This window comes from Apteryx mantelli, chromosome 2, assembly GCF_036417845.1.
Source record: "Apteryx mantelli isolate bAptMan1 chromosome 2, bAptMan1.hap1, whole genome shotgun sequence".
NCBI lineage: Eukaryota > Metazoa > Chordata > Aves > Apterygiformes > Apterygidae > Apteryx > Apteryx mantelli.
Genome location: NC_089979.1, coordinates 37294752 through 37319095, shown reverse-complemented (window position 1 = coordinate 37319095; position 24344 = coordinate 37294752). Strand labels below are relative to the sequence as shown.

General features: G+C 37.5%; 1 protein-coding gene across 2 annotated transcripts in view; it reads left to right on the top strand.

Annotated features, from left to right (window-relative positions):
• The window catches only part of CA8 (carbonic anhydrase 8), a 52420-nt gene extending 28340 nt beyond the window's left edge, over positions 1-24080 (top strand). Inside the window, exons 7-10 of one of the 2 annotated variants that reach the window (XR_010883292.1) lie at positions 3018-3130; positions 9955-10127; positions 13073-13160; positions 14242-14322. Coding sequence is in view for 1 of the 2 variants with exons in the window: in XM_067290488.1 (XP_067146589.1) it covers positions 3018-3130; positions 9955-10089 (248 nt within the window). In the remaining variant the exon portion in view is untranslated. Of the gene's footprint in view, positions 1-3017; positions 3131-9954; positions 10128-13072; positions 13161-14241; positions 14323-21776 lie in introns of those variants that run through there. The other variant, XM_067290488.1, reaches the window with a different exon arrangement.
• The last annotated feature ends 264 nt before the right edge of the window (positions 24081-24344 follow it).

Here is a 24344-nt window from a genome sequence, read left to right as displayed (position 1 = left end):
ACATTGTTTATTTGAAGCTAATTGCAGAGGCTGAGACAATCTTGATCAAGAGAATTGTATGCAAGCCTGAGAGAGTATCCTATAAGGTAATAGTGCATTTTGCACCTAATGGTGCTAATAGGAATATGGAAAAAGTCCTTTTGGTACTTAAGGTAACTTTTCACCTGCATCATGTGAGTGAAATGTGACATTGTAGCGTCCCTTCAGTTCATGTGGTGTTGCAAAGCTGTGGCTAGCTTTCTTGATGATTTGTTATCTCACCTGGAGGGGGAGCTGTATGTAATCCTTCCATTACTTGTGCATAAAATAGGAAGCTGGTATTCCTCAGACAGTGCCTGTTTTCGCTGAAGAAAGAATAAGGTTACCCACTTATCAAGTTAGCTTTCTGGTAACATCAAAAGACAATACCAATGCTATGACACCTGAATAACATACAAGCAACAGTGTCAATGGGAGGAAATTCAAATTCATGTAGCAAAAAATTATAGAGTAACAATAAGAAATAACCATTTACTCTACCTTGTCTTGAAAAAATACATTTCTAGAAGAAAAATGTTTCTTCAGTGAATGCTTCTGAGCTAAATTCTGTGTCATAGTGGCAAGAGCTTTAAACTGATTTTCCAAAGAAACCCTGATCTATATTAAACTATATTAACTATATCAAAAGAACATTATTTGGGTTGCAAAGTCAATTGCTCAGCAATTATGAATTGCAGGAATTAAGGCTGCCTGTGCCCCTTTATACGTAAGCATTATAAAACATCCTTTAACTGCATGACCAGAAACTATTTTTTACAGAACCCCTGCTTCAAAGTTCCTGTTAGATGCTAATCAAGTCACATAAACCTCATTTTTAACAAGTGATCTCTAACTATGTGTTCCTCATTTTCTAGGTGCCCGACTTGAGATCATGGGGTCTGATTTGCAGAAGTGCTGAGTGCTTACAGCTGCAACTGAAGTCAATGGGAGCAGTGCTCTGCATAAAGTGCTATAGAAAGTTAACTACTCTGAGAAATCAGGTTCTAAGCATCTCATACTGCACATCTCAAATGAATAGATGCATTTGACCTTAATCTCTCTGCGTCTCAGTTCCCCAGCTTTAAAATTGGGGGATAATCTGTCCTTCCTCACCACACTGGGGTGTTGGAAAAATAAATTAATTCATGTTTTTGAAGCACTCAGTCAGTGAAGAAATGAGTGCTTTAGAAATACTCATGAGGAAATGAAAAATTAGATCCTTCTAACAACCAGGATTTGAATAGCATGGATAAAAGAAGACCTAGGACCACGTATTGAACTGTGGGAAAGCCAAATGTTAGTAGCTGCTATTCAAGAGAATATCATCCATCTTTGCAACTAAATGATGAAAAATTCTCTAGAAAAATCGTACACGTTCATGTCATGAAACTGTCACAATGCATGCACAGGAAGGGCTGAATTAATTCTTGCAACTCTTAACTTTTGAGTGTTTGACAATGCAACTTTCTTTCAGTGGATATTCTGTGTAATTCCCTAACTGTAAAAGAAAATTACACCAGTAAAACAAAAGCTATTTACTGACAATCACATGCTGCATTAGTAAGGTTTAATTCTAATGATATTCCTCTGAGTTGCTAGTGAAATGGCAGTAACAGGTTAGGTCAACCAAGCAAACTTATTCCAGTTTCCAGCATCACATCCAGTCCTTGTCCTTGGTCACAATCTTCTCTAGCTCCCTGTCAGGGTGAACCTCCCTTTGTCTCTGTTTTCTCTTTAGATTTGATGCTTGTCCGCTCTTTTCAAATCAGGCAGTTTCTTCTACGTACTTCATAATCTTTGTTGGGGAGCCATTGTGAGTGTGGCCTACAGCAGGAAAAGACAACCCCACTTAGTCTCACATCTGAAGTGCAATGGATTTGGAATCTCTGGGGAATTTAATCATTAAAATCAAAGTTGTTGCGTGTAGAGTTAAACCTCTGCTTGGACAAACTGTTGTACATTTTAATGAGAGATAGCAGAATAATCCCTGGCATGCCCTCTTGGCTTTGGCAGAGTTTTACTTTTGAATTAAGGTGCTCAACACTGTAATTTGACAATTTAATCTTCTCCTGAAAAATATCCCCCAGCAAAGGCCAAACTCCCATTACTAGCACTGAATCAGTGAGCAACCATTAGCAATATTGAACACACTAAGTTTTCAGTACATACTTAATTGCATTCTTCATGTCCTTTAACATGTCCCTAAATGCTTTGCTAACCAAACAAATAAACAGAATTCTGAACTAAACAATTTGAGCTGAATTGTTTCCACCGATTTTTTTCTACAAAATTAAATTCATCCTTAAAAGATATCTTAAATATAGAATTCAGTCCAAATTTAATCACCACAGCCCTTTTCATGCCTCTACCTTCTAAATGAGATCTTCCTTACAGCTTTTGACACTAATGTTTTCTGCCTCTGTTAGCAAGAGATAAGGAGTTTAGAGCTCAGTCCAGCAATGAACTTTAAGCTCCATGCAATATTGAGCTTGAAATTCTAATTGATCAGAGTGACAAGAAGATATCTAATTCCTCCATCCCTTCTTCCAAATATGTGGAGCTAGGCACAAAGGAGAGCAGATCTACCAGTCATTACAGTAGGGAATGTGGGATCAGGAAACCTGGAGGCTCTTTCCCACCATATTATTTATTTGCTATGTAACTTTAAGGAGTTGAGCACATGTTGTTTTTCACATCTCTAAAATGACATGTTCATCTATAAAATAGTCATTTCCAGGGAGAAATTACTGTAATGTGAGGAGATTTACACACTGACACGAAATTAACCTCTTTTCAAATGGGAGTTAGTGACTGGACTCATGTATGTTCATATGAGAAAGTAGTGGACAGTACTTGGCAGGCTATAAGTTCACACCTTAGCTTACTGCTTACTAACTTTGTCATATGAACAAACCCATGGCTATCATAAGCTATCACAATTAAAAGACACAGTCCTCTTCCTTAATGTCATTAAAATTAAATAATTTTTTTAATTTCAGATCCTCTACTACGTGACTACTGGGTGTATGAGGGCTCCCTAACCATTCCACCCTGCAGTGAAGGTGTCACCTGGATATTATTTCGCTATCCTTTGACTGTGTCCCAAGTGCAGGTAACAGCTGTGCTTAAAGTGACCTTAGAATATGGTTATGAGCTAAAGGTTATAGCATGCAAATACATATATGAGGGTATTATATCTGCTTCTCCTTGAAGATCCCATTAGATCAGTACATGACTTTTCAAGTAAAGGTTAAGCTTTTTGAGTCATTGAAAGCAATGGAAAGGTCAGAGATGAAAAACCTTGTTATCATTTATCATCTGCATTTAAAATAATTCTTTATTAAAGTAAAAGAAAAGGGAAGAAAGAAAGAAGTCAATGGGCAAAAGAAATTCAATTCTTTGTAATCGTAAGCTTTCAAATATCACTGCTTTTTGATGTTAAAGGAACAAAAAAGCACAGGGAGACACTATGTCCTCGAGAATGAAAAATGTTAACATAGTGTAGGTTAGCTATATTGCATTGAACTCTATTTAACTTACCTTGCTCTTCTTTTTAGTTCTATTTTATAATAAATGGCTAATGAAAACTGCCTATTTCAATCTGATTTCACATATATGTATTTTTAAGTACTTTTTTTTATAATACCTAACATTCACTGAACACCTCTATAGAAAACATTTCAAACCTGTCTACAAATAATTCCAGTGAAAACAGCTGGCACTGAGCAAATGAGTATTATCCTGCAGTCTGTGAATCCTAGCTGGAGAAATGTGGGTATAATCTAAGTGAAACCATCTAGAATCCTTGAAGCTGAATGCTTTAATTTTTACTGCCTGTTCTGAAAAATGCACAAACAAAAGGAAAAAGAAAAGCATAAAAGGTGGTAAATTAAGATTTAAATTGTTTCAGCTTTAATAGTCTAAAATTTTACTAGTAATAATATCAAAATATTCTAACAACTTCTCATTTGAAATTGCCAATGTTTCTTTTCGTATGAAAACTGAATTTTAGTTCTAATCTTAGGATAAAAGCAGTAGTCCCAATAAACTTATTTGTAAGTTAACTGCAACTTAAGTATATCCTATTATGACTCTGGTATTTATTTGGTTATGAAAGGATAAGTCTTATGATTGCTTACTACTGAGTAAATGAAAACCTATCTACTGGCATTATTAGATTCAGAATAACTTTTAAAGACAGAGTATATTTTCTAACATGGCAGCTAGTCAACCAGCTATGATATGGACAAATAAGAAGACTTAATCAGAAGTGTAAAGACCATAGCTGTAAGACTGAGCCGATGTATGACTTCTTATTTCATACTTGTTACATATTTTGTAGTCTCTATTCCCTAATTTTGTATGCCACTCATAGAATTTTTAGATATATTAATAAATGACTTTTAACTTAATAAATGCTATTGTAAGAACAGTAGTTTTTGTGGGCTATAATGGAAGAGAGGGTGTTCATAGTATATAATTAAAATAACTACAAGACCAACTTGTTTCCCTGTAGATCTGTGGCTAGCTAACCAGGTATGCTTGCATACAGTCCTTCATAGGCAACCATAATCCAGTCAACGCACAGAAGGGGGCACAGTTCAAGCCATCCACGCATGGTGGGAGAAGGGAGTGCGGAGGATGGAAAGAGGAATTAAGAAAGTAGAAAAATGTGACTTCAGTCAATATGTGTGCTCATTTACCACAAGAAAACAAGATGGTAGAATGTGGTGTGAAGGGGATAAAACTCCACGTGAGAAATATTGTGCTACTGATGTAAAAATCCATGGTTCAGCACTGCTTTTGTGCTTTAATTACTGAGCACATCTTGAATACTTCTCTTTAAGAGAGATCCTCCCATGCACACATAATATCTAGGGAAAAGCATGTGATTCATGACAATGGCCTGGAGCTTTAGGTGAGGGATAGCTGGCTTATGTATTGCCTTGATGAGTTATAGCATGGCCTTACCTGGGACTAAACTAAACTAAACTAAACCCAATCCAGCAAGAACATTGCAGTGATGAAGGACTTATACGTCATGGATGGCTTGGGTGACAATACTGCCACCCTGCTGCTGACATAGCATGCAAGTAGATGTGGCTCTGGAACAGAGTGAGATTGGAGCGGACTCATGCCAAGATGGTCCACAATGCTTTGTACTCATTGTATATAAGCATCAGTTAGAAAAAACATCACTGTTACTTAGGAATACAGCAGCATTAAAGTCAAGGTTGTGCAGAAGAGCCTTATTAAGGACGCGAAGGGCTGTTGCCAAGACGGGATAAAAATTTAACTTACATCAGATACTCCTTTCAGATGTCAGTTGGGAGCAGCTATGAGGCAAGTGAGAAACAATGATTCTGGGATTTCAAAGTCAAAATGCACTGAGAGTTCTCCAGGGTGACCAAAATAAGATCTCTTTGTGAGTGCCAAAATACCTTGTTATAACCTGGGCATCCAAGTCTTTAACTTGTATTCAGCATTTTGACTGCAGTTAAGTAGCTGAACTTTTTGTGCATATGAGTGAGAGTACATATGAGAGATTCCATTTAAGGAGAGATTAGAAATACAAGAAGTCTTGTCTGTGGAAAATAAGAGGATGTAGTATAGCATATACCATTTCAAATCATCCATGGAAGGCTGGTAAATGCATTTAATTTTATTAAACATGCTTGTAGCAGTAAAGCGTAGTTATCAGCGAAAATGCATTTCTAGTTAATTTAAATACATTTTTTTACATGTGTCATTACCTTGTAGAACTTTATTCTGTGGGATATTAATGAATACAGTTTTTGAAACTTCGAACCATTTATATAAATAGTAGCAGTGTCTGTGATTATAGCAGGTAAGAGACGAATTCACGGCTTTCTGTTTTCATGCATCAGGCCATAAAATAATCAGCTTCTGAGTGTCAATAATAAATTATAATAAATAATGACACAATCAGATATGGAATAGGGTTTATTGCCTTCCTCCGATGAAGCTGAATACATTGGAGGCAAGATACTCATTCACATTCTCATTTCCTGTAATTAATGTAGCAGTATCGATTAGCTTAACATACTATAGGACATAAGGGAAAACAAAATGAATAAAATTATAATTCTTGTTCATGGGCATACCTGTATAATTTCATATTTGCTTATCGTAAAAACAGTAGAGAAGTAACTATTTTTCCGGAGGTGTAATAGGCTGACCATTTCAAAGTAGATAATCTTTTTCTCCTGAAGACAATTTTAAATGGTAAGGTTCAACTGAATGCATGGAGTTGATCCTGGTTTAAGCCAATGTAAATAAAAGGAGAATCATCTCCATAGGCATGTCACTTCAGCAGCTGTGGTCTGAATATGTTAGTTATGTGAATAGCAAAAGAGTAAACTGGGACTGCAGCATCAGCATGTGCATTCCTAGAGTCTGATTCTGCTTACACTGAAATCTGTGACTTGATGCTGCGCTCCTTACTTCCCTCAGAGAGTGATTTCTTTCACAAACAGTTCTATGAAGTCTGGATAAAGTGAATGTTCTCCACTGAGAATAAGGGCTTTGCAGTCTGATTCTTGGAGTTATATTATTGACCTCAGTGGAAAGGAGATCAAGCCTTGTCTGGAAAGCTGCCTTGTGCTATTGACAGTACTCTTTTTGCACATCTCTGCCCTCCTTTTGTGTTTTTATCATCCTCACTTGTCTCATGTTAAAGTATACAGCAGGGAAAGAATTACATGTTGACTGCTATTGTGAGACAGCTAGCCCACGTGTGTAGATTGCAGAAATATAATGAAAAAAATAGAAATCTCCCTCCTAGTAGGCCTGTAAAGAGCAGGAAAAGATGGGGAAAGACTTGCTCGTGCTTCTCTCCACTATATATTTTTAAAATTGGATGTTTGCGAATAATTTGCTTTGTGGTTCACTGAAGCATGGAACAAGTACATTGTCTAAGCCAGTAAGAGCAGTGATCTTAAACAATGATACAGTGAGGAGCTGTTCTGCTGTACTCGTCGTCAGAGTTAACTGGTTTTGTATTGAGCAGCTAGGTCTCTAGTCCTTTTGTCTAGCTGATTCAAAATCAAATCATTTTAAAGGACAGAAATAGTAACTAGCACAGACAGAGCAGAAATTATGCAAAATTTGTGTAGTCTGTGAAATAAAGCACTCCGTAAGGTTTGTGGTATTCTGTTCACTGGGAAACAGGTCTGTTTTCATGAAGGCACATGAAATTTTCAAGGAAAATTATAATGCTCCTATTTCTCGTATAAGAGAAATGTGCACAGAGAAAGCATGCAAATATTCTTAATTTTGTTTGTTCTGTTCTTCAGCAAATATTTAAGTAAAATGGATTAAGCAATATTAGGCATTGTGGGGAAGTGGTATAAACATTCATTGAAAACTGTGCAAGATATAAAAGCTTTGTTTTTGCTCAGTAGAAATGTGAATGTTAACATTGTGGATTTACTCTTCCACTGGGTAGAATTTGATCCTGAGTTTCATTGTGAACAGGACTGGGTCAGCCTCAGGGTCTTCTGGGCATGAGAAGAACTTTTATGTATGGCTATTTCTGTCGAAGGTGTGTAGATATCCAAGGATTTTATCTGTGTCCCTTGAAAGTACCTATTTCCTCTATAGTCCTACAAGGTGTACTTCACAGCACTGATTTGTGAGAGGATTGGGGTAGGAAAGTGGAGAGGAGATAGTAAATGATCCCATGTTACACGAAGCAGAATCAGTGCAGCACACACATTCCCTTTTCCACATGGAAATTTAATGGAAAAAGTAGTATCAGCACAGCTAGCGTTCTTTCTAGGCAGGCGTTCTTTTTTGACAGAACCACTTCTCAAGAGTGAAGTGGACAACTGTGTATGTAGAGGATCTCTGTCAGATGGGTCTGAAACATGATATCAAAGATTGAACAAGGAGGCTAGCAGGCTCAAAAGTGATCCCTCCTCCAGAGTGAGGCTGCAGTTCCTGACTTCCCTACAAGCTAAAGGACAGGCATAGGGATCAGGTCAGTTCTACTTTCTTGACTGAACAAACTGGAAGCTGCTTTGTGAGGAGTACCTCCTGAGGAAAGTTTCTACTTTAGGTTTGGAGAAGAGCATTTGTAGTTAGAGTAGCAGATAGTTCACAAATGCCAGCTGTGCACAGAGTCGGCTTTCCACTCTCTTTCATCTGTGTTTATTTGAAATCTCTCATTCTCAAAAGATCAAAAAAATGCCGCGTTCTTGTAAAATGCTCCTTCCTAAACTACATTTATTTCAGACTTTGCAATGTTGATTCAGTTCAGCAATGGTGAACGAGGCTATCTTACAGAACCCATTCAGTGATTTACCAGCATTTGAGTCCGGAAGACTTTTTCAGTTCACAAGCCTGTAGTGGGTTTGTTTTCAGTTTGATTTAAAACATAAACATAAAAAAACCCTTCCAGAATAAGGATCTGCCCTTAAAAACACTTTAAAGGAGTTTCACAGTTTTTTCTGCCTTTCATCTTTTCAGTCCAAGTTGCTGCCTTATATCTCAGCTGCAAGAAGCAGAAGAGTGTTGATTTCTAGGTACAGTGGTTTTTGAGGAAAAAGCAGCAGAGCAAAGCTAGCCTCTAGATCAACTAAATAAGTCTGTATCATTTATGCTGTAGAGTGGAAAAAAACAATGAAAGCAGCTGTCTTTCAAATTGCAATAGGAAACTATTCTCTACAGGCAATATAAAAATAAAAATGCCATTACCTGCTGTTTAGTACCTCATTTCCTTTAATTCTGGGATCAGATTTGTATTCTCCCTTTAGTCCCGCATAGGGTGTTTTTCATGGAGTAGTTTACCCTTTCTCTCTAATCTCTCGGCTGATAAAATGATAAATGATAAAATGATAAAATATTTCAAACTCCATTATGCTTTCTGTGGAGCTTCAGTTTCAAGGTACAGCTGAGCTGGATAGTGAGGCATCACAGGGTCAGTGCAAGTACAAGAGGCTCAGCCTACATGGGTCAGCCTTCAGGTGGGTTTGCTGTATCCAGCTCAGATAGTTTGTCAACATGCCAAAGTGAAAACAAATGTAGTTTTTTAGTAATTGTACTCATTTAAAATAACGGACGTCTAAAAACAATACTATTGAACAATGAGGTGTAATGTTGCTGAAAAATGCATTGATTTTCTTAGTCTTTTATCACACATAGCTCAGTGCTGATACTGGGTGTGGAGATGAAAGCTACTGACATTTATCACCAATATAAATCAGATAAAACTGAAAAATGTCAAAAAGTGAGATTAATAAGTCAGTTATTTCCTTTGGATCAACTGAAATATTTTATATGATCATTTCAAAATTTCAAAATTATATTTGATTAAAAAAAATGTTTAGCACTTACATCTACAGAACCTTTGAAGTGTAGTTTCATTTTGATTGGAAAAAACATGATACTTTTCAGTGTAAAGTGTTGACAGATTTCATCTAAAGTTGAGAGTCTGATCAAAATGCTCCTAGTTTAGCAAATAATTTTTATTTAAATGAAGCAACAATTTCAGGCAATAAATAAATCACTGAAAAAAATTCATAACAGTTTCCAGTTGACTGAGTTATTCCTGAAATGCACTTTTTTGAAGAAGACCGGAATGATTATTCTGCTGTAATAACTCTGAGGTTGATTTGTGGGATGTAATCTACAATGGATGGGAAGGATATAGGTTCCCCCCCCCAAATGATGGAAATGTGAAGGATAAGTTTGAAAAACCATGTGCATAAAAGTTCTTATTTTTCCCTACATGTTACGTGTTTTTACAGTGCTGCCAATTATTTTAAAATGGTAATAATGAATATTTAAATACATGGTATGTAAATACTCAAAGAGTCAAAGCTGCAACAGTGGCTGGGCATGGCTGCTTTTGATCATTAGTCCCATGGTGAGGAATGTATCACAGCTTCTTCATGTTTGTTTTCTGCCTTTCAGATAGAAGAATTTCGTAGATTGAGGACACATGTTAAAGGTGCAGAACTTTTAGATGGCTGTGATGGAATCTTAGGAGATAACTTTAGACCAACTCAGCCACTTAGCGACAGAGTCATCAGGGCTGCATTTCAGTAGCAGAAGAGGAAGAAAAACAAAAATAAATCATTATTCAGGTAAGTAAAAGCTTAGCAGAAGAATCAAAACATTGAAATAATTTTCATTGGGGAGATTTTACTAAAGGAGAAAAAAATGCACAGAGGACATTGTCACAATTGTAAATCTTGACTCTGTAATATTTTATTTTATCCTGTGGTAAAAATAGTTTGGTTTGTCTTCCTGAAATGCTAAGAATTAGGTTCTTCTGTGGCTGGAATCTGGTATGCAATTTAATGAATTGAAGTCTTTGTGTTGACTTCAGTTGGTAGTGGATCAGGCACAGTTAGATCACAGTTATTTCTTGCAACTTTAAAAATTCTGCTACTGCAATGAGCAGCAGCAGATTACACCTAAGGTTATGTGATAGATTTCCCAGTTATGGAGGTGCACTGGTTGATTTCTTAATTTGTTTTTATAAGATCAATCATTGGTGAGTCTTTCTAGTGTTAAACTTTAAGAAACAGGGTACTAATTCTGGAAGGTTTCTTTTTGGATCTCTTCTCCCTGTGTTAGAATGCTGTACTTTTCCAACCCAACAATGAGTCTTGTGCAAAACCAGTGCAGATACAAGAGGAGACTGATTAATTAACTTCTGTCATGGCTAATTTTTCACATTTTTTCATTTATCAAGGTAGTTGTTGCTTCTCATCCTTCAGTCATGCTTCTAGCCCCCATTTGCTCACAGAGCAAGAATTTTAAGTTAACTTTAGATTCAGTGCATAAGAGCTAATACACATGTGAACCTGCATTATCCACATTTGAGTTATTAAAACCTCCTATGTCATGTTCCCCCAGCCTCTATCAGTTACAAGGAAAATTCCCTCAATACTCTACTGTTACTCACTAAACCTCATTACACTTAGGTAATCAATGTTTTACTATAATGAAAAGCCTGGTAATGAGATTCTTAGAGACTTAAAGAAAATTTGCTATCAAGACTAGCTACTGTGGAAGTAGCAAGTCAGACAACAACATTTATGGTTGATTTTGCAATAGAAGTGGCCCCATCTACCACTAATAAGACAGCTACTCTGAAAAGTCTTCAAAAAAGAATAAAAGTCTTCATTTGCTTTCTGTAGTAAGTCCTGCTTCTTTGTAACATAAATTAATAAAAGTTTTCAGCTAGTATCATACAACAAATTTTATTTAAATAATAACAATAGAGTTGTTTTATTGTTTAAATAAAACTCATTACCCTATTTTACTGGTAGAATCCATTATATAAAGGCATTAGCTTTTCTGTCTGCACTTTTCTTCAAAACCATACGCTCACAAAGAGAACCAGTTTATCCACAGTTTCACCTGGAAGAATACTGCTGAAGGGTTTTGATATGCACTGTAGGGTAAGGACATTTATTTGTGCATTAAATTTTTGTCCTATCTAAGTCAATGACAGAACTCCCTGCTTCACTTCAGACTCTGCTATGGAGTCAAGCCTTTTCATATTATGCTCTGGGTCCAGCTCCCAACTTCATATGAAGTTAACAAATGATCAGGCAGCAGATAACCCCTGACACAGATTAATAATTTAAAGCTTCCAAAAATGGATGCATTAAAACCCAGTGGGAAGATTATCTTTCCTCCTGCATGTGACAGAAATTATTAAATTGGCTGGGACAGTAGCCAACAATTTGATGAAGGTCTTTCAATATAATGTAAGTATTGAAATATTTTCCAAGTATTCCTTTCTATTTTATAACCTCATTTAATATCAGCATCCCAGAATTTAAGCGAAGAAAACAAAACATTGGTCCTTCCATTAATATTGTTTTCTCGTTGCCATATTTAATTTTGGGCACATCTCTAAGCCCAATTCTCAATTAGATGGTTCTCTGCAATCACAAAATGTCATCAGTTTAATCTGGAAATGGATGATTCAAATTCAACCCAACTTGTGCATAAAAATTACTTGGGAAAATCATAGCAATATTAAGTACAATTTTTCTCTCAGTGAATAATGCCCTAAGGCCAATGCAGGTGATTCAAGTCTCTGTAACAGTGAAATTACTTGACACATTGACTTTGAATTTTAAGCATGAAAGAGTTTTACAACTGCTGGAACTGAAATGTGAAAATTTCGTTTTTGCTTTCATGTTTGGAATTTTATTACATTTGTCAACACTTATAAATAATTGTTTTAAATAATATTTACCTTGGCCATGCTTCACAAAATAATCTGCAGTTTTAATTCCTAAATGGTGGAATTTTTAATATAAGATCATAGTATTCACTGTAGGGCTATGCTAATTATGGATGCTCAAGCACTGAAAAAGAACTGTGACTATAGGCATCTTGAGAGCACACATAAGACATGGGCTTTGGCTCTCCACACCTGATTGAATTATTTATCAGAAATTCATTTGGTCAAGTCCTCTTTTTATTTTTGGATGCCTCAGTCCAAATAGCACACAACCAGTCAAGGGTTCACAGTACATTCTTGCTACTGAGTTTGTCTCTGATGGGCTGGGAACTAGATATATGAAGCCTAAAAAGAAACCACGTGGCTTTGATCACCTCCAGAAGAGGAAGAAAACCATTCTACTTACTTTGTAGCTCTTTCCTAGCACTGTTTTCTCCAGGAGGAAGGTGTTGAGGGACAGCAGCTCCCCACAAAGGTCAGATATCCTCAGAAAAGGCATCTTCTCTCTTTCATGAGAATGAATAATGGTGCTTCACCTGGGACTTCTTATGTTGGCTGAGTATTCCTATGAGGACTCAGTAGCAGGCAGGGAGATAATAGTTTGCAGGGTGACATCTGCATAATGATCAAAGGGGGAGCATCCCCTGCTTTCAAGACGAGATTATCTTTTATTTTGAAGCTCTGGTATGCCATGAATACTACAATTACAAACACACAGGTGGACTTCTTTTCTGACATGATGCCCCCCCCCCTCCTCCTCATGGCTGCTTGAACTCTCCTGTCTTTAGAGTTTCCAATATTTTCTCTTTTATTCCAAGCCAGTGTGGTGCAGCTGCTTGAAGAACCTTGAGGAACATTAGTTTCTGACCTCATGAATCCATCAAGGAAAGGAGGAGACAAATGTTTCAGTGTAAGTGGTGTATAGAGAAGAATAGAAAGAGGTTGCTTAAAAGGTCTAATTAGTTTTGACTGAATCAGAATGCTGGCTCTAAGTATGCCATGTTCAGAAATCTTCAGAACATCTGCTCCTCAGCCGTGATTGAAATTTTGACAGAGCTGAGCCCTTTGTGGTTTGTCATCAAATGGCATATAAGATGTTGATCTATGATGCAATTTGGGGTAGTCTGATGAACTGAAGGCAGAGATGACCTGAGCATGGTATACCATGGTGTGATCTCAGGTAAAGAACAGATTTTTTTTTTTTTTGAGTTTGAGGGTATTTTTTCTTTATCATAAGAAAGGCCAGATCTCCAAATAGTCCCCTCCAGTTCTAGAATGAAGTCTAACCAGGCTCTAAAGGGTGTGTTCAGGAGGACACAGCAGATAAAGAAGTTCATCTGAACTTTTTAGCTGCGCTCCTCTCTTTAACCATTCATTGGCTGTAGGATAAGTAGGTTGCTGTCTAGTTGGCCTCTTTTAACTCTGCTTTTCCACAGAACCAATCTACCCAAATATGCACCTGTCTCCTACGGCCTGGGATTAATGAGTCTTTATATTCTATTCTGTGGAGTTTCTTGAAATACATCCTTTACCAAACAGTCTTTATCTCCTACAGCTGCTGAAGTTTTCACATCCCATTTCCCTAGAAAAGGCTTTTTTTTTCTTTTTTTTTTTGCTATTTCCAACCTCTTTCAATCACATCCACCTGTGATAGAGCCAGTCAGGTGGTAAGGAAGTTGGAGGGAAAGCTCAGTGCAGATTTGTTTTCAGGCATGACAGGAGAACAATTTCAGTTATGTTTTAGTCAATGAAGAAAATAGAATCATAGAATAGTTGAGGTTGGAAGGGACCTTTGGAAATCATCTAGTCCAACCCCCTGCTCAAAGCAGGGTCAACTATAGCAAATTGTTTAGAGCCTTGCCCAGTTGCGTTTTGAATATGTCCAAGGATGGAGACTCCACAGTGTCTCTGGGCAACTTGTTCCAGTGTTTCATCACCCTCACAATAAAAATGTTTTTTCTTATGTTTAAATGAAATTTCCTGTATTTCAGTTTGTGCCCATGGCCTCTTGTTCTGTCACTGGATGCCACTGAGAAGAGTCTGGTGGCATCTTCTTTACTCCCTGCCATCAGGTATTTATGCATGACAGATGTTCCAATCTCTTAATCATCTTCATGGCCCTTTGCTGGACTCGCTTCAGTCTGTCCATGTCTCTCTTGTACTGGGGAGCCCAGAACTGGACCCAGCACTCCAGATGTAGTCTGACCAGTGCTGAGTAAGGGAGAAGATCACCTCCCTCGACCTGCTGGCAACACTTTTCCTAACGCAGCCCAGGAGGCTGTTGGTGTTCTTTGCACATTGCTGGCTCATGTTCAACCTCTTGTCCGCCAGGATCCACAGATCCTTTTCTGAAAGAAAAGGGAGAAAGGATAGCATTGTGACCTTTGTGTTACTACTGTTTTTTTGATACTTGTCTCAGAGCCTTTGCTAAAGGCATCAGGCTACTTCCTGATAATTTCAGATGATCCTGGAAAAAATATTTGTGGTTCTTATTGTTATACAGAAAAGCTTAAAAATGGGAACAACAAATGCTATCAGTCTTAGAAAGCAAATAAGAAAAACCCTAAATCTACCATTCTTACTAAAGGCAAGTCTTTTGCCTATTTGGGGCCTGATTCATTTTTTTTAAACATGTGATTTGTCAATATTCCAACAGGCTATCATATTTTTGGGCTTATCACCTTACCTGATGTATGGATAAATACTTTTTCAGTAGTGTATTTTTCACTGAAAACAGCATTATTTGTGGTTTCCAATGGATGCACTGCCCTCTCTTTAATCCTTGTTACTTTACACATAATTGATTTGATAGACCTGCCTTCTCTGTTATATCAGTGGCTAAATCTGTAAGCTAAATTCACAGAAGGTACTGAGAATTTTTACAGTGAATCAGAAAGATGTCTGATTTTAAACACATGGATATCAACTTGCATTGATAATGATACTGAATTCAGTGTGGCATGCTTAAGGAGTTAGACACATGTCTACATTTCTTTGCAAATCAGGGTGTATAAACATGATTCCGTGCATATTATAGTTTAAATGGCTTTGCTTCCCTTGACTCAGGGAAGGTCAGATAAATGCCTGGTACAGAAGTCATGGAAATCAGTAAAATTCTTTTAATAGAAGGCAATAAGACTTGGTGCTAAAAAAAAACTTGTTAAAATCATATTTAGAAAATATTTTCTTTTGAAATGAATAAACTTTAATTTATTTACCATGAAGCATAACAAATAAACAAAAGAATTTGGTCTTCAATGTGTTGTTTTAAAAAGTGCACATACCAGTTACAAAAAGAATGGGGTTTTTTTTGCATCCATAAATCAAGACTTGTCTTCCAGGTGTGGTGATGGTCTTTACCTATTCTATCTACCTATCTATGTTATTCCAGTTCTCCTGAACAGCTTTGTGACTGATTCAGAAACTCCTAAAAAAGCATCAATTTTTATTTACACAAACACACATACACATTTGTATGTACACATACATCTTTAGTTGACCTCAGATTGTCAGTAGCTGCAAGTTTATCCAATGCCCTGTAAATTATGGTAGTTGAAATTAGCTTGGATTAAAAACTGTTCTTAATATAATTACCACTTTCCAAGCTATACTTCTTTTTCCTCTAATTTTGAATGTATGTGACATCATTAAAATACTAAGGGATTGTGCTAGGCCTAAGGAATAGGAGAGAGTAATTTAGGGTGGGAGGAACAGAGACAGCATACCTGGTATTGCAGAGACTATCTGCATAGTATTATGGGGTCTGAGCAGACAAGCAAAAAATGGCACAACATTAGTTTCATAATACAGGATAAGGAGAGAGGGCAGTATGGTGACAGTATCCATGGCGTTTAGTACATGCATGGTGCAAATTTATTTTTGGAGCTGCTGAGCTGCTCTTGTGGCAGCAAAGCCATGTACTACCCCTTCTATAGGGTGTTGAACAGAGGGTCAGTGTTGCCAGTGGGAGTGAGCTATTACTAAACGGGTGGTTGTGCATTCCCCTCTTTGTGACATTGCACATTGTATGATATTGGTAGAATATACTTTATGAAAGGACATTCAGATAAACAGTGAGCTGTGCGATTATGCATTGCCTTTGAGAACTGGAGTTAAGAACAGCGTGATTCTATTTGTCATTTCTTAGTCTAAGCAGATCTCAGTGAGCTTCATGCTTTAATGGAGGTCAACAATACCAATTAGTATATATCTTTCCTCTCAGTTACTACTAGCCTTTGTGGTTCCTGGAAGCTCAAAGACAAGTTGCTCTGAGGAAGTTCCTACACTCATGGATTTTATACTTTCCTGTTGTGTTGATCCAAAGCTGGAGTGAGCTTTCAGCGTCCATGCATCATTAAGCTATTACAACCATTCTTCTCTTTTTCCTGGTTTAAAAAAACAAAACAACTATCAACACTGGCTGTTTAGAAATATAAATACTGATTTCCTAGATGTGATGAAATAGGAATATTTGTTCTGCTTCTCAGCAAGTGATTTTTCATCAGTCATTGTTTGTCTCCATGAGTTTTGATTTTGTGCTTAAGAAGGAGTTGGTTTAATTGTTGTTTCTGTCTTTGAAAGAGGCTCAACATTATGTTATCAACAAAACCGACTATTGTTCTCCTGTCTTTAAGACCTTCTGTAGTGTGCACAACACTGCTGCCACTTCAGAGTACTTGAGAATGTGCTTACATTTGAGAGCATGAGCAGACCACAGGACAGAGGGCCAAATACCTTTGGCTTGTGAACCGCACACCATAATCTGAGAGCTACTGGAAACATACTAGGAACACGGAGGAGTTCAGGAGAGGAAGAGCTTCAGGAATGGTTGAGAGATACTGCCTTCTCAGGTGGCTTCACACTACTTCATTGTAATAGGAGGGAATGGGACGTGAGATTGACACTGTGATGTCAGCCTGACTTGTTTTCCTGCAGTCGAGGGAATTAGTAGTAAGATTAGTGGAGGAAATGAGTGAGTAGCAACTGGCTACTTCTGTTGCTTGTGTGACATATCTCTGGCACAGGAGCCACAATGTTTCAGTAGCCATGGGCAGCCCAAGAGTCATAGACTGACCACTGCTGTAGCAGGAATTCATGCTGTATCCAGGCCAGAGCATCAATACAGGGAATCATCAAGCCCTAAAAGAAGAAGAAAATGAAGAAAACCATTTTAAATTCTAGTTGCTACCAGAATAAATAACATGTTGGAATTGTCCTTGTTCAGTCCTTTACTGAGCTCCTTTTAGAAATACATAAATACTGGTGGAGAAATGGAAAACAGGAAGAAGGGGAAAAAAGGAACAAAATATTGCCTCTTTTTTAAAGCTAAACAAAATCATGAGGTAGCCTAGGAATCAGATCTCTGCTATATGCTTTAGATAAGATTCCTTTACTTCATGTTGACAAGGGCTCCCAAATTTCTTGGCTCCTGGTTCTCTATCAGCAGCACACACTTTTTGCAATCCACAATGCATTCTTATCATCAGCCTTTTTTCGAAAAACATTGCGAGAGTATAATTTCCAGCTGCTCACAGTAAACCATGTATAGTTTGTGCACCACTACTCAGAAACTGATTGATAATATAATCAGGAACACCTGTCTTAAAAAAAAACCCTCATGGCATGTTTATTGGCAATTTCAACACAAAAGCTAGGGTCTGAACACACTGAGACCTTGCTATGTTGTTTTCACTTATGGGGAAAATGCTGCAAATTCGTAGTGAAGGAAAATGGTAGGAAGTTTAAATCTTTTCTGATAAATCTACATATTTTGTAAAATATAAAGAATCTGTATTAGTAGGTATAAAATTTAGTGATGTAAGCTCTCAGATGTCAAGGATATTAGAAGGACATGCAGATACATGTGTATGATCATGCACACAGAGAAGAAAGCATACAACATGCAGATGTTTCTTCAGCAGTATTATACAAGATGTGAGAAAGTGGAGTACATTCTCTCTTACCTAGATGAAATCATGCTGGGAAATTAAAGCAGAATGTTACTACTTCATTGGAACTGAGGGTGCTAATATTCACAGATCTTTATTCTTTTGGGAATTTTGGATTCTTTCATACGGATGAAAATCATGCAATTAAAGTATGCATTTTGCAAACAGACTCTTGTTAAGCAGATAGTAATGTTTTGAAAACAGATGATAGAAAACAAAACTGACAAAGTTATTTGGGTTACTGAAAACATTTTTGCAACTTATAATTCTTACTCAAGGAAAAGAATACCAGTAGTAACTGTTTTTAGCAATATTTTATAACTAACACCAGAGGCTATGAAATATAGAACAGTGTTAAAAAGCAAAACATATTTATAATTTTTAAAACATATTTATTTATCCTCACAGCTCAAGAGAAATACAGATACACTTTAGTTAGCTAGATGATGTTAAATACCCACAGAGTCAGATGTGGACCATGGCACTGAATAAATTGTGACCTTGTCATGGAAGAGGAATACAAGATGTTACAGGAAACATAAAAGTTAATGAAGTAGTGAGTCTTCTCTTCTGAGACACTCTGAAATCCATGCTTGACCATGCTTTCAGGTGCTGTATTTTAGATGGGATAGGAGAATGGTAATGTGTAGTCAGTGTTAAAGTGATCTTACTACTCATGTCCTTTGAAATTTTTCTTAACTTTTTAGTTTAACCTAGTATTAAGGAGGAGGAGACAAGATACTTTCACAGGGACAAAATGGAGACATTGTGTGAGGCAACAATGGTAAGGAATATGGCAAGACAAAAGAGGTGGAAAAGCTGTCCAGAAAGGGGATTGTCTACTTCTAAGTAGCAGAAGAATGGTTTTGATCTTGTGTGGTGATCTTGGCCTAAGACTGCTGCAATGGGGTATCTCATTTCCTCCTTGTCAGATGGAATGGCATATTATCATGGCCATCCTATTTCGCTTCTCCATATTCCATTTATATGTACTTTTCAACACTTTTGGAAAACTTTGAAAAGTAATCTTTTACACTGAAGTTTTCTTACATCTTTTCTCTTTTATAATTGTATTCTATTACTATGGAAACTTGGGACCTTTGGTTCTTAAAAATATACCAGTGTGAATCTATCTGTGATCCTATACCTTGTCTCTGAGATTAAGTTACAGTCTTGCCGTGGCATTGTTGTGTCAGATAGACAGTTTTGTTCAAGAAAATTTACTCTCTCTTAGGAAAATATGTACATAAAATTAGTGTACCAAAGAATTAGAACTAAATATGCAATCATAATATTTTTTTCAATAATTTGCAGTAAAATATTGACAACTATTTTGGAAACAATGATTTTTTTTTTTCCCTCAAGAATTATTTGTGAGTTTTGCTTAACCTGGTTAATATTTCTCTGTTTTAAACCATGGTTATTGTGATAGGAGCCCTCAAATTCCCCAGCTATTTACAGTTTTTGATGCTGATCCTGAAAGCTTTTCTTTGGGATAGGTGCCTGACCTGCAGAGAACCCCCCAGAAGCAGTGGGACTTCATCTATGTACAGGGCTCAACCCAGCAAAGGAGATTTCAGAGGCAGACATATAAACTTCAAACAAGCAATGCGTGTAGGCAATTTTCTGATTATAATGCACATGCACATTTATATAATATTTAGCTCAATTATTACATTTCCAAACACCCTTCAGAAGAATAAGAGAAGCAGGTATCTTGATGTGCATAAACCTTTAGTCTGATTAGTGTGATGCTGGATCATATATATTGTTAAACAGTGCTTTGAATTTAGCATGGTAGAAAAATTATTCTTAAACAAGAATAATGGGTAAACATGAATAACAACACTACTAATATATACAATTAGGCTTTTGTCAGACAATATATTATGTGTTTCTGTAACAAACACAATTGATATCTTCAGACTGGCTCATAATTAGGCTCCTTTCCAAAAGTAATCCTTTAATACAATAGCTGCCCAAATCCCTGTTCAACTTAATTTCACTGACTTTGATTTTTGGACCAAAAGCATTAAGCTTGAACTAGTGAAAAATGTACAAAGTGTGCATTCAATTAAGGAGTAATTAGATACTCAGTCACCCTTACATCTCACTAAGGATTAGCCAAGAAAGAAGAGAAATACTACTAGCTGTAGTGTATAGAACAGTTTTGTTAATTAGTTTAGCACTAATTGAGATTGAGAAGGTGTCTCTGTGTCACAGCGTTAGTTTGCCTACATGGAACCTTAAGAACACAAAGTTTCTGGTTTCTTCTGAGCATACTGTCTCAGATTGTTCAATGTAATGCCCTCACCCAGTATCTTCTGTCCACTCAAGAGAAATCTTTCTGTTTACTTCCAGGGGAGGTTGGTCACTGCACTCTCATATCAGTAGCCCACTGAAAAATGTACCAAGAGTTTTTCAAAATATGAAGAATAACTTGTTATTGTTAAGTGTTTTTATGTTATACGTTTATATCAAGGCCCCAGGAAGAACTGGGCATCTGCTGTACTATTACCTAAAATATGACTAAAACTAGCTGTTTTGTGAAGGGCTTGCAGTCTCCCTTCGAAGGTAGCCAGTAGAAAGTTCTTTAAGTTGACCATCAAATGGTCCTGCTGCCAAACCTTGTGACTTTGGATGATAACCAGAGAGCACAGGGAAATCATTGCATAGTTTGTCATCTGTGTAGACACCAATTTCTTAACTGCAGTGCTGGTGACTGGCTGCCTCTACACTACCTTCATCTGTAAAAAAAATGTATTGGGAACTCTCTAGGGAGGTGTTGACTCTGCCTGCAAGCAACGGTAGCCCCAGGTGATTATTTGCACCCGAACACTTAAGGATTGGTGTATTACTGTGTAATTGTTGTTACTCATTACTTATTGAGCTATAACTGGCACTAAAATAACCTCAGGAAAAATGAGATTATAGTACAATAGAATGAAATGTCACTCTCACACCTACCACTTCTGAACTGAGAAGCTCTGGGGCAACCTGAGTAGCTGATTTCCTAAGGTTATGTTGAAACATAGTATGTGTTTGCATGAAACCAAATACTGGTTTATCTCTAACGCTAATGAATATTACTATTAGGAGGGACAAATTGGGTCATTGCCTTCTATCTTCTCAGCACATCTGACTCCCATGAGAGCTGTGTACTCGCACTTCACGCAGTAGAGCTCCTAAAATGGTAAATGGTAAAAAATTCTGTGTGGCTAGTGTATTTTCCTGTCTAGTTTACGGCTCTGATCTTCACATTAGCATCAATTACCTGATTGATTCAGAAAGCCAATAGAAAAGCTTTGTTTCAAGGTAATACTTCTACCAGTGCATTTAATGTTGCAATTTCATTGCCATTTCCTCCATTGCTATTAAATCTTCCAGCTTTGGCTTCAGCCTAAATGAGAAGAATCAGGCCCATTATGTCACTGAAGTATATGCCCTGAAACTCCCCCCACCTGCTGTCATGAAACCCCTGCTTTTAGTTTCCCCTGTCTCCCTGGCTGGACATAAACAGTCTTTCAGACCTACTGTGGAGGAATTTCAGTAGCATAATTGTTCTATTCTCTTTTCAGAGAGGGCGAAGACAATGTTCCCACAGTGCGCTTGGATGAGAAATGGAAACTTTCGAGACTGCTGCTTCAGTTGAACCACAAAGCCTGTATTATTTGCCTTCATATAATTCAGCCTTGATAGACAGCTGTGACAGTTGGTCTGTCCACACGGTCCAGTGAAATTCTGGGAATGGGTCTGTACATTAACAGGAAAAAACACATTAAATCTTCCAGTTCACACTGTTACCTATTTTAAAATAGTAATTATCATTACTTAAGTAGTTTCTTTACTCTAGCATTCAATAATGGTCTGTGATCCAAATAGTACTAGTTTTAAGCTTGGTGTGAATGTTATTATATATAGCAGTTTTTTTGAATTTTGAATTTAATTTTATTTTGTAGCATTTCTTGTGCTGTCATTAACTAATTTTTTTTCTGTAGAGGGGAGGTACATTCTATAAAGCTAATAAAAGCATTCTTTGTGCACAGAGGATATTATATAAATACAGAAATAAGTTTGGGGCAGAAGGGAACACTGCTGTGCCAAACCTATGCATTTAACGTGGTTTAGCTGAATAAAGCCGAGTGACATTTGCATTACTAGGAACCTTTTTGAAATAAGGAACCATTTTGAAATAAGGAAAATTAACCAATGTACCAATAAACGGAGTCATCTGGATTATTTTCTACTTGGTGAGTCATGGAATTTTGCAGAGATATGTTCAATTCAGGCAGAAAATTATAGGCCTTTGTTCTCCTGTGAATTATGACAGTTCCATTTGTTTCTGCATGTTGCTGAGGATGGTGGTCTGAGGACCTGCTCTGCATGTCCTTAGCTCACTGCACAGCATGGAGATTGCCATGCTGGGCCACACAGGACACAACACTGGCAAAACAGAAAAGGGAAAGGTAGCCTAAGCCAATTAATCAAGCTCATAGCTTCTGATTCCTGCACAACAAGCAGATCTGAAAGACAGAGCCAATAACATGGTGGGAAGTAGCTTTGATCACCATAGATATCAGCATATCTAGATATCTATAGATATCAGCAGGTCCATTTTCCTAGCATGAAGAGGGCAGGTTTATGCAGAGACCGATGTGAGTGGAGGAACGCCTGAGGCACAGATGGCAAGCTCCAGGCAGGGGCACCATGGAGATGCAAACAGAGGGTTCACAAAGGGGAGGAACTCCCTGGGAGCAGATTGGTGAATCATCAGTCACAAAGACATCACCATGCAGTGGTAAATGCAGGTCGCAAGGCATCCTTAGTCCACTTCTTCGGAGCTGCTGCTGAATAAGGAGTTACGAATTCTGAGTCATTTACGTGTATATTAGGGGCAGCAGGAACAATAGGACAAGCCCACATACCACGCATGAGCTGGGCAAGGGGAGTGAATGCTGCTCACTACTTCATGTGTTTGTAAGTGTGTATTGCGGGAACATTTGCTACCACTGGAGAGACACACGCTGACCTTCACATCATGTATTGCAATGAATGCATAGGAAATACACAACAAGCCACACCTCATGAAGTCGTCTGTTCATTTCTGGCTCGGGAGAGTTGTAATAGCTGAATTGCTCTTTGTGCCTGTAGAAACTCCTTAGATTTTTAGGATTGTGCTTAAGAAAGTCCCTTTCCACCTCCTGACCAAATTCAATAAAGTATGACCACATTTCCTGGAAAAGAGGATCACAATTTCAGTGCAAGCCAAAAATACACCTTCTATCTGCAATGTGCCCAGCACTTCCATAATGACAAAGTAGTAGCTTCACTGGCTACTGTCCTTCATCCTTCAACAATGACTCCACCAGCAGCTGCAGCTGGAGCCCAACCCAAGATGCTGGGCACCAGAGTTCAGCCTCCTGCTGACCCACATCTTGCAGCAGGAGTCTTTGCATGAGGTCTGCTGCAAGTAGAGCAATGTCTGATCTACAAAGGCTAGGCTGGACTCTGTGCAATTTTTGACAGTAGCCTGATAATTTGTTCTTGTTGTCGGGCTGGGCTCTAAAGATGTCAAAAAGAAAAAAAACCCAAAAAACTAGGAGGCAGAAGTCAACTGGTTTCTGCGAGTTGAAGACCAAACCCTATACCCTTGTATGCAGCAATGAAGGAACCCTCCAAGAATGGAGTGAGCCAAATTCTGAATCCAGCAATTCCCAGATTACGTCTACAGCTCATTCAGAAGATCTTTTCACTTTGCGTGTAACATATTATTAACTACTGAGTATTAACTGAGAGTAACTGTAATATTAATATGGCAAATGTTGTTATCATGAAATCTGAGCTAGATTTATTCTCTAAATAAATATATTTCTTATCTTGGACCTGGACAATATTATTCTGGCTGTGAAAGAAGGATATATTGCAGTGCAAATGATGTAATGTCTCCCCTAAAAAAATGAAGTCCATTATTTCCCTTTCCTGTGCTCCCTTCCTGTGTTTACTGTTCTTTCCTGCATTGCCTTGTACAGTGAAGTTTTAGTTGGGTAAATTTTACAGCTGAGGGAGCAACTGAGATTAGCAAACCTATCTCAACATTAGTGAGACTTTTTGTGTCTTTCTGAAGGCTTGGCTTTGAAAGAAAAAAA